The sequence below is a fragment of the Lichenostomus cassidix genome, chromosome 1Aa (assembly GCF_008360975.1).
Source record: "Lichenostomus cassidix isolate B80296 chromosome 1Aa, HeHo_3.0, whole genome shotgun sequence".
Taxonomy (NCBI): Eukaryota; Metazoa; Chordata; class Aves; order Passeriformes; family Meliphagidae; genus Lichenostomus; species Lichenostomus cassidix.
In genome coordinates, this window is record NC_139480.1 from 46731957 (window position 1) to 46743526 (window position 11570).

Here is an 11570-nt window from a genome sequence, read left to right on the forward strand (position 1 = left end):
AAGCACATTTCTACTGCTGAAGATAAAATTTGCTTTCTGTGTGGTCTCTAAATGCATGTCCCTGCACTGCATTCTGAAGTTCAGCCACCTAGAAGTTGGATTCCTTTGGACAGCCTTGATAGTTATTTCTCTAGCTGGTGCATTCAAGTTGTACACAAATGTTCTTAATAGCTTAACTTGCTTTGTATTTATATTACACAAATGTAGGAAATCATATTGGCATGTGGTAGGATTTCTTTCAGTGAGGAAGAAATCATAGAACCATGGAATGGTTTTGGTTGGAAAGGATCTTAAAGATGATCTCATTCCAACCCCCCTGCCATGGGCAGGGACACCTCCCACTAAACCATGTTGCTCAAAGCCCCATCCAGCCTGGCCTTGAACAGTTCCATGTGATGTTATCACCAAAAGGGGAGTGTGTGAGGTGCACACACACACAAGTACTAGGGAAGCATGATGAAATTCAGATAGCTGACTGTCTGGTTCTCTTATCAGCAGAGGATTTGTGGTGCACAGTGAATTTAGTATGAGCCAACAGTGTGTTCTCATTTCAATTTAAGTAAGTGTTCCCCCAGATTGACACTGGTGGAACCACAGCTGAAATACAGCTGTGTGTCCAGTTTTGGCCAGTTTTTGGCTCCCTCTTCTTCAAGCTCAGAAGAGTGGTGGTAGCACTGGAGAGGCCCCACTGATGGTGTCAGGATGGTGAGGACCTGGAGTGCACGATACATTAAGGGGCAGTGGCCATGAGCTGCAAATTCAGGAGGTTCAAGTTCTGCTTGAGGAGGAAAGAAATCACCATAGTGCTGCACAGAGGGATGGTAGAGACTCCCCTCTTGAATGTTTTCAAGATGCAGCAGGGCAAAACCACAAATCATTTGAATTAATTGTTACTGACAGTCCAACTTCAACAAGAAATTGGACTACACAGCCACCAGAGGTCCTTTTCAGCCAGGATTTTGAATTGATGAGTGAGAGGCAGAATAGCTGAGGCGAGCAAGTTTTTATCACTGTCATCTCTTCTGAGGCTTAGTTCTCAAAAAGATAAAAAAGATTATTGCCTTGAGACTGTGCAAGCCTGTCAGGTAAGGTTAACCTCCCCAGTCCTACTTAATATTCTGTAAACGACACCCAGCAGATAGATCAAAATGGATTTGTGGTATGTTTTAAAGTAGCATGTCTCCGTATCGTAATGTATTGCAGCTTATCTTTTTCTATCTAAAACCTACTGAGAGTAACATTTTGCAGAGAGTTTTTCCTTCCCAGTTGCATTAAGTAGATGTTCACCTCACAATAGCCATAAAAGGTCAACATTACAGTTGCCCATGCAACTGTAAAAATGCTTCTCTAGATAGGAGTGCCACAGAGTCATAGCTCCATTACAGCTTAATTCTTGCTCAGTTTCTTTCTGGGGTTTGAGCAAGTGTCTTAAAAATTTCTCCAGTGTGATATTCTGAGATTCTTTCCCTTTAGTTGTCAGGTGTTAGAAAATTGTCCTTCCATTAGGAGGAAGGTTGCTAGGGCTCTTTGCTGATGGGTTAGCTGCTGTGTGTCTCTTCACTGCAGAGCAGAAGCTGATAGTCTGAAGCCAATGCAGATTAGATCATGTTCAGAGTTTGTGTGAGAAGTCAGTGGTTTTTAGAAAAAAATTTTATATATGTTTTCTATGTAGAAACATAAGAACCAAAACCCTAATAAAAGTTTGAGTTTCACCATACAGTGAGAACACAGCACAGGGATTTTTGAGCAAGTTTCTCAGGAGTGTGTTCTGATAATAACTTTGATGTTAAACAGAGGAGGAGTACACTTGTAACAGCTCTTGCATAATCATAAGCATCTATGTACCTTTGGCCAAATATTTTTTCCACTGCACTTTGTTTACAGCAAATGTGGAGCAGGTTTTATTTTTTCTAGATATACACAACCTCAGCATAGAAAATACATTCAGGATTATGGTGTTTACTGCAGGAATATTAGTTCAGTACTAATTCAAATAGAACAACACTTACATAGTGTTCTTGGAAACACTCTGATCCTGATAATTTTCTTTAAAGCATTTTCACCCACATAAAAAGTAAATTCTGTTACTTGTAAAGGCTATTTAAATAGATCTTAGTATCTTCTAGTATCTAATAGCACCTTCTGATGTGTGCAAAAATTAATGATAATGGTGTGTAACTTTTGAGAAACCATGTCAAAAGTAATCTAGATACTTTTCTGTGTGCAAGTATCTTGCAATAATTGCACTTGGGACCTTGCTGTCCACTTTATAAAATATTTGCATAGCACACTGCATCAAATTATTTTGTATGAATATTAAAGCAATTAATAGATTTAGTCTAAAGTGGGTTTGTAGTCTCAGAAAGATACAGAAGTACACTCTTAAAAACAGCTATGTTCTAGTTTTTTATTATTTTGTAGGAAATATTATTAAATACATAATCCGGTTTTTATTTTATAAGGTGTTTTATCTGGTTAGCAGATCTGTAGTTTCCTGGATAATTTTTTTCTTATTCTTGGACATGCCTGTGGCATGTTTGCTGTTCTGTAATCCAACTATACCAGTTATGAGTTAGTACACTGTTCAAAACTCCCTTTTTTGCTATAACTGCAGTGTTTTAGGCTGTTTCTGGCATGGAAATTAGCCCCTCTTTTTATTTTTTATTTCCATTATGTGTATTAAATTAGGAGTTTTGCTTACACCTCCAGTAGTAATGATTTCCATTTTATGCTCATTTCCATAAATCATATTTTTCTGTCTCCTCTAGCTCCACAGTTGTTGTAAATATGATGCTGTGTTCATTTAATATTGGAACTGTTCCATAATTACTTTTAACCTTAGTCCTGTGCTTACTATGTACCCAGTTTCCTTTGCTGTTATTTTTTTCACTTACATAGCCTTTACCATATGTTTCCATTTATTTAATGAAGTCTAGTTGGTTATCTGTCATCATTTCCTGTGGCTGGTGCAATCCTGACCTAGTTTCCAGTCACTGGAATGTCAGCAGGGCTCTTCTTGATTCGTCAAGGGTAAATTAACTTGCTCTGTGTAAAATTAAAAACAAAAGCAAAACTGGAAAAGCCCTCACATTTGTCCAGTCATCTTTCCTTGAACCACATTTACACAGCAGTAAGGTGTAAAGGTTTTTGCTTATTGGATTCTAAGTGCATCTTTTAAGTCATGACTAAGAATGCACTCACATCACTGAAATGACTCAGTGGTAGTTGAGATGTGCATCAGTCCGTAAGCATTCGAAGTAAACTCATGTGTGCATCTCTGCAGGGATCTGTTTGGAGTTAAGTAGTTTACTGAACCCTGAGAAATTTCTCATATTCCTGGAAAATAAAAGAAGCTTGAACCAATCACAAGGCCTGTTAGTTGATGAAAGAGCAGGAAGCATCTTGCCTTTAGATTGCAAAATGAATATCCCTTTACTGCTCCTTTTATAGACTTCGGGGGGAAAAAAGAAAAGAACATTGTATTTTCATCAAATGGCTTCATTGAGGTAGCTTGGCTATTGAGTCTACAGAAGGACAGTATGGGCTGCAATTCATACTGTTTTACTTTTGAGGTCTTGAATTTGGGAATATGGTCTGGGGGTGCTGGTATGCTGGTGCTGGGTTGGTGGTTGGACTAGATGATCTTGAAGGTCTCTTCCAACCTTGATGACTCTGAGATTCTGTAATTGTGTTTCATAGAATCATACAGCAGTTTGTGAAGGGTACTGCTACTTCAAGCTGTTAGTAGCTAAACACAGCTCAGTGAGACCATCAAAATAGTCTCAAACTGCTAAAAAAACCAACATTTTGAGCTATGCTGGCATTAACCTGTTCTTAATGCTTTGAAATCAAGTTCATATACTTAATTGAACATTTTAAATGTGTACTTCGCTATACTGTTATGTTTTCTCACAAGTAAAATGAATATTTACATATTTTCATCTTTATATTCTGTGCTCTTTTACTAAATTAGTGGCTGATGCATGTACAGTTTTATTAGGGAAGAATCCTTCTCAATGACTGCCCTTAAAATCTACTCTTTTATCAAGAGTATTTGTGGTTTTTAGCTCTTCAGTGGTGCCTTCTCTGCCCATTACTACTTTAATGTAGCTGAACTATTCAGACAAAAGCCTCAATTCTTCTCTATTCAACTTGTGCAAAGTCTTGATTAGATACAGACTTGCATTCTAATGAATATTTTATGTAGTCACAAATAAACTAAAGCAGGAAAAAGTATTGCTGTAGTAAACTACAGATACAGGCAATATTTGTCAGTATCACAAGTCAGTAAGTCATGTTGAGGAGGGTGTCAGTGTGATAAAACAAGTTTTCTTTTTAACGTTTTCTATAACTAATAGAGTGATTCCCCCTTTTTTAAGCAAATAGCATGACAATTCAAAATAGCAACAACAGGACTGACTAACAAATTGAACAAAGGAAAAAGTCAGCAAATTACAAAAATGTGTAAACATCAAAGGTAGGCAAGACATTTAGGGAATTATAATTGAGCACTGCAATGTTTAAGCCTTTTAAAGGTTTTAGGATATTTTTTCTTTATAGAAACTTTTAAAGACTTTAGCAGTGTTCCATTGAGTTCGAGTTTCCAGACTGCACTGAAATATGCAGACTTCATGATGATAGAATGAAACAGTGTGGAGAGTGCTTGGGCGGGGGAGATTGTGATGATGAAAGCAAGGAGAATCGAATGAGTTTTCTGCAGAATTGTTTGCAGAATAAAAAGGTCAAAGAAATGTCAGGCATGGAATATCCTCACCAGTCTGTAAATGGGAGAAGATGGAAAGGATTTTAAAACTCTGTGATGTTTGAAACTGATTCAGAAATGAAAATTTCTGTTTGCTATTGTCTATAACTTTATTTTATTTGAAAGCAGATGGCAAGAAGCAGAAGCAGAACCAGAGCCAGGCACCTGCAACAGGACTGAGCATACCCACCCAGCCCTTGACTCGACCCCTGCAACCTTTGCCACCTTTGCAGCCAAGCCCTGTGCAGCAGCCAGGAGTGCCAACAAGTGGCCCTTCCCAGACCACCATACATGTGTTACCCACAGGTAATTAATTTGATGTCCTTGTTTGAGTGCAGTGGCTTCTTTTTTTCTTAAACTTAGACTGCTGTGTGTTCTACATTGTGCTAATCTTTTAAAGTGACTATTCAGAATATTGGAATTGCTTCATAGTTTTTCATTCTAGTCCATTTCCCATAACATTTTTTCTTTTAAATGGATAAAGGAGAAAGGTAGTACTATTGATTTGGAAAGAATTCAGTATCAGTTTAATTCCATAGAGAGGAAGAAATACTGCTGAAGATGGTCACGGAAATTATTAAATATACTGTTGTACCTTCTTTAAGTAATGGGGGGAAAAATTACCAGCATCACTCCTACTTCTGTCCCTGTGCACATGGCAGTTAATTCTTTTGGCAGAGGGAATGGCAAGACTGACATTGAATTTCCATCCCTAGTTAAATATTGCTTTGTAGTGTGATTATGTTTTTCCCTTTCTAAAGAAACATAGATTCTCTTTTTTTTCTTTCTTTTATTCTTTTTCTGTATATGATTGTTGAAGATTGGTTGGCATTGGAATTATCTTATGACTGCTTTGTCCTGCAGACTCTTTGATGGTGGATTTTATATTTTCCACCACTGTCCTTACCTGCAGAATCTTTGCAGGGAGGGGAGGAGATACTATATTTGTATTTTCTGTTAGGAAGCTGTATATATATATAGACATAAATATTTCAGCTGAAAATACTGTTTAGGTTGATTTCATTTTTCTTGCATTATCCAAGGCAGACAGAGACAGTTTTTATTTTACATGGCTCAGATGAGTCAGTTTTCCAAAGGAGATGTGTGCTCTGGAATAGGCATATGGCTTCAAGTCATGGAATTCAGTTTTAGAGTGTGCTCTGTCTTTTTTTTCAGCTTCCACGACAGTGAATGTAGCTCATCGGCCTGTGGCTCCAGCCGCTCCCAAGCTTCCTATCCCCAGAACCCCTGCTAACCATCAGGTGGTCTATACCACTATTCCTGCACCACCAGCTCAGAATCCTGTAAGAGGAGCTGTCATGACCAGCCCAGGCTTAAGGCCAGTGACCCCACAGACTGGAGGTAGGGGACAGTTCCTTCCATGTGCTTCTTACCATGCACTGCTTGGTGTGTTCTACCTGATGGGTGTCGCATTTGGTTTTTTGATTTGGGTTCGTTGGTTGGTCTTTTTACAATACCGGTCATAGTTAGAGAGGTTAGGGGGTTTTTTCCATCTTACAGAGTTGAGAAAACTCTTAGGCTATTAAATAATTCTACCTGCAGGTATATGAATGAAGAAAAATTGGATTTAAGTCATCCCAGGCACTAGCTCTGCCAGTTAAGCATCTGTGGTTGACATGCCAAATATTTTTCTAGGTAGTGGAAGGTAATGAGACAACTGCTACTGTTCTGAGAGAGACCTTTTTTATTTTTATTATGGTGGAAGTTTAAAAGATAATTATGTAGAAAATCATGTTTGATTTCCTGTCTAAAAGTTAGATTTCTATCAGGCGTCCTAATGTAACTCTATAAAAATCTCTGATGTCCTGTGCTCAGCAAATTTCCTTCCTTTCTCAAGGCCTGAAGTGATGAAATTTCTCACCGGATGTGTCAGAAATTGATACATGCTTGAGTTTCCTTGAGTGGAGATGTTGGCAAGTTCCCCTTGACTTTACAAAATGTGTTAACTGATATCCTCTCCTGGCAGTAAACTCATTTTTTGAAATGAGTAGTAGATGTCAAAAATAAGGAACTTAAATGATATTTTGTTACAAAGTGGTGGATTTTAACTGCCTTTTTTTTTTCTCTCCACAATTTCTACACTATTTATTATTAAAGGTGTTATTTTAACACCTTTATGTTTAACATAAATTTCCCTGTTCTAGTGCACTGAGTATGAGCCTACTTTTGTGACATCCTGGTAGTGATGCTGCTACTGATGTGTATTGGTTTATATTATCATTGCAACAGCCTGTAGTGCCAGTAGCAGATGCTTCTGGAGTAAAGTTGCTACACATTGTCTTTGAAAGATTGGCTGTGAGAACCCATTCAAAGTGTTCTGCAAATTTCAGTTTTGTATTTCTGCCTCAAGTGAGTAGTACCCCTACCTAGAAATTATGCTACATTTGTATGTTACATCTTAAGGCATTTCTGACCATCTTCAGATGGTTGTAATTTCCTGAGACAGAACTACAGTCTTATTAAACCGGCATATTGTATCGGATTGTCATAGATGAGAAGTAGCCAGCTCAGGTAGCTGTTCATCCTACAGGAGTTTGCACAGCTTCATCAGCTTCTTAGATAGATTGCAGTAGGAAAAAGATGTGAAGCACCGACCCAGTGTTTAGCACTTTAGAATAAAAACATTAGGATTTAACACTCTGAGCTCCCTGCCTTGGACTCACAGATCACACAGACTTCTGACACTTACCCCTTATAGACTGTAGCTTGACGAGTGCTTATAGAGAGAAGAAATTGCCATACAATAGCTGTGGTTTCCTGATAATGTGTTGCTCTGTGAGCTTGTCTTCTGGAGTATTAGAATGCCTCAGTGTCACACAAGTGTGGAACTAGGGTATGGTAGAGATTGTCCCAAATCTTTTACTTCTAGACAGAAATGGAGGGACACTCTGGGCAACCCATAACAATGAGCAAAAGCTTTTGAGTTCACAGAACATACATGTTCCAACAGTGAACAGATGAAGTGTTACTGAAGAGAATTAGATGTGGTATAAAATGAATGAAAGCTTGGTAGCTTGCAAGAGTTTTGGATATTATTTACAAAGCTGTAAAACTGTCTAGTTTATTCCTGCCAGGCAGGTCAGTTTGCCGTGGCAATGACTGAAATGGTGATGTCTGTGTGTAATATCCATCATGGAGTCTGTTCTGTGCAGGAGGATAAGCTTCTTGGACAGTGACTTAGCTTTTTTTGCTTTCTGTGCCATCCACAGCACAGCCTTCTGAGTAGATAACATTGTGCTGCAGCAGCATTTCTCTTCTCCTTTCTGAATCCCAAAATGATGTAATTTTTCTTTTCATACTTAAGCCCTGTATCTCACACGCTTCTCCTCCTCACCCGTTTCTTTCATACTACATAGTGAAAGAAAGCACTGTCCCCTCTGCAAACACAAGTGCTTGCTCTCTCTCACTTTCATAACTTCAGGGAATAGGTGATTTTGTCGTTATGCAGTGCTTCATCAGTCTGCTGGCAGCCAGATGAAATTTGGCTTCATCCAGTTGAATTGGTCTTCCAATGTAGTTTAGCTGCTCGTAAGTACTGAATGCTCAGAGTGTTCCCTGTGCTCCTTGCAGGTATGACAGTGCGAATGCCTCAGACAACCTACGTTGTGAACAACGGGCTGACTCTGGGCTCTGGAGCTCCTCAGCTCACGGTGCACCATCGACCGCCGCAAGCGCACACTGTGAGTGGAAATCACCTCGTGCAATGTGCAGCCTTGGCTCTGCACTGGCACCTCTCAGGCTGCTGCTTAGTGTCAGCTGCCCTGTAGACACTTCTCAGCCAGTTCTCATGCATGGCACCACCCAGTCACATACAGCAACTCCTGCCCAGAATGGTAGCAGCTGTGCAATCTATTAGCTCACCCTGGCCTTCTCCAAATTACCAGGAGAACATACTGAGAAACAGTGCATGAATTGTCTGTAGGTGACTCATGGAGTGAAGGGTACAGAAGAACTGCCACTAAAATGTTTAGTCATGGTTTGGCTATGAATTGGGTAACCAATTTTTCAGTACAGCTGTTTGCAAAACTGAGGTTATAGAACAAAGTACAGACAAAATCCCCAAGGTTGCAAACAACCAAATTCTGGAGGTTTTTAGTCAAAGTTGAGGGTGATTACTTCTGCATCACCTGAAACCCCTTTTGATAATTTAAGAATTCTCTCTGACTCAATTTCATTTCAAATACATTGCTTGCACACTCACTGTTGGGCAGTCACATTACTTACGGTGTCCTGAAGTGGTAAATGTATTGCCAGGAAGGTGGTTTATCATCCTTTCAGTCTAGACACCATCAACTTAATGCACTCTCCAGTGATAAATAATAATAATAAATGAAACAAATATCATACAGAACACTTAAGATGCCAAAAATTACCCCATATTCCAACCTGAAAGATCCCAGGCTTGAAGCATTGTAATCACATTCCTAAATTTATCTTCAAGAACACAAATGAGAGACCTAGGACTGTTTTTGCAATATAAAAAAGAAATATCCCTGGAAAGACACATTTGTGCCCTTATTTCAAAATTTTCTGAGAAGTGAGGCTGAGCTTTTGTGATCAATTTAAGAATCCATGTTGCACCATTAGCCTTTCTTCCTTTGGTGACTGAACATGTGTCTGTTGAAAAGATGAGTTGTCAGCTTAATGCTTTGCCTGGGGTGTGTTGGGTAGTGTGGGAACAGCAGCTCAAATGTAGATTGGCTCGAAGTCATTGTAAAGCTGCCTGCTCAGTCCTGGAAAAGGGCAGAGTGTTCAGTCCATCCCCTCCCGGCTGGCAAGCAAAGAGCATATAGGGAAATTACTGTGGCAATGGTCATTTGCACAACTGGGGATATATATGACAGTAACTTACAAACTTATGGCATCCTTGGTCCCACCCCTTCTCATCATTTGCTGCTGCTGCCTTGCCTCTGACTGAGAGTTGTGATGGCTGGGGGATTGCAGGCTCATCTGCTTCCAGTTAGCTTGGGAATGATGAATTAAAGTCTCTTTCCATTGCTATAGACTCTGACCTTTCCCTTATTTCTCTTATGCTGCTTAGGAGCCACCGCGCCCCGTGCATCCCGCCCCGCTTCCAGAGGCACCACAGCCACCACGGCTGCCCCCAGAAGCCGCCAACACTTCTCCACCTCAAAAGCCACAGCTGAAGCTGGCCCGGGTGCAGAGCCAGAACGGGATTGTGCTGTCATGGAGCGTGATGGACGTGGACCGGAGCTGTGCCACTGTGGACAGTTACCACCTGTACGCCTACCACGAGGACCCCAGCGCCACCATGCCCTCGCAGTGGAAGAAGATCGGGGAGGTGAAGGCCCTGCCGCTGCCCATGGCCTGCACTCTGACACAGTTCGTGTCTGGCAGCAAATACTACTTTGCAGTCCGGGCTAAGGATGTCTATGGACGCTTTGGACCCTTCTGTGACCCCCAGTCCACAGATGTGATCTCTTCCCAGAGCAGTTAAACTAGAGATCTTTGGACCCTTTGAAGCTGTCCTGCTACCAAGAATTACCGCAGTTTTGGGAGGGGTTGATCCCATGCATGTAATTCACCTTTAAATCCACTCTGCAGGATTATTTTAGACAGTTGTGTGATACACTACATGAATTCAGAACCAAAAGAAAAATAAAGTCTGACCTGCAGCAAGAGAGCTTGTTTCTTCTGAATAGTTCATGTCATGGGCCATATGAAAATTTTGTTTTTCCCTCCATGACAGGTGTTCTAACTAGATACCTACTATCCTTTATCTCAGGGCATCCTGAATGCCTGGGATTCTGCTTCAGAGTGGAAACAAAATAGTAGATTGCAGTTTTTCTGAAGCAAAACATGCACATCCATAATGTCTACTGAGACACCAACACAAGGGCAGGAAGGATCTGCCTCTTGCCCCCCACCAGTGAACAGGCTGTGGCGTGAAGGGTGATTCAAGGTCTCACTTTTTGTACTGGAGGCTTGAGTGGTCTGGTCTTACCTTACGAACTGTAATAAGCTCTCTGAGGGGAGGGAAGGAAACTTGGGTCTGACCAGAACAGGTATGTGTGTAAATTTGGAGGTGGTGGAAAAAAAGAAAATAAATCACCCCACAACCTCCTACCTCTTCTAAATAAGAACACTCCTCTATTTTCACCATCCTCCCCCACTCACCTTGGGAGCATTCCCACATCAGATCTGAAACTGAATTGTAAAGACTGCATTCACACCTCTCTAGTTCAGACAGTTTCTGCCCCTCCCCTCTTACATCCAGCCCTGTTTTTTTAGATTTATTTTGTGCCTTAAAGAATAATTTCAGAAATAAAATGTAGCCAGATACCTTGTGGTGTTCTTTTATTTGCTTGGAGTTTTTTTCCCCCTTGCCCTTCTAGTCTGTTACCAGTGCTTCTCATTTTCTAGACCTGCAATAATTATTATTTCTGTAAAGACAAGAAAGTGTAACATCTGCTGATGGTGAATTTGTTCTTATCTGCAGTATCATTCAACCCTTTCCTCACTGTAATTCTTGAGTAGTTGTTTTTGTCCTTTACAGACATTCTTTTCCACCAGAGCCTTTCCTGGTTCTTTTGGGAAAGCTGTATGCTGCAATTCAGCCAAAGAACAACCCCTGTGGTGCAGCGCCATGAAAGCTTCTACCTGTTTGCACTCATTTGGATGCTCAGTGAGTACAAAAGGAGGACTCTGCTTCTCTCTTCCATCACCTGCCTGCCTCTGCAGAAAGCCAACACAGCCAAGGGAGTTTAGAAACTATTTTAGACACTGGCCTAAACCTTTGAGTGATTGCAAATGTTAATGGATGCTT

The 11570-nt window shown here is 40.4% G+C and overlaps 1 protein-coding gene across 2 annotated transcripts in view; it reads left to right on the top strand.

Moving 5' to 3' along the window:
- The window catches only part of ATF7IP (activating transcription factor 7 interacting protein), a 71803-nt gene extending 60717 nt beyond the window's left edge, over positions 1-11086 (top strand). Inside the window, exons 13-16 of one of the 2 annotated variants that reach the window (XM_085048021.1) lie at positions 4889-5068; positions 5939-6124; positions 8354-8463; positions 9825-11086. In XM_085048021.1, the coding sequence (XP_084904147.1) occupies positions 4889-5068; positions 5939-6124; positions 8354-8463; positions 9825-10241 (893 nt within the window). In that variant the 3' untranslated portion in view covers positions 10242-11086. The remainder of the gene's footprint in view (positions 1-4888; positions 5069-5938; positions 6125-8353; positions 8464-9824) is intronic. The other variant, XM_085048022.1, reaches the window with a different exon arrangement.
- Positions 11087-11570: the final 484 nt, after the last annotated feature.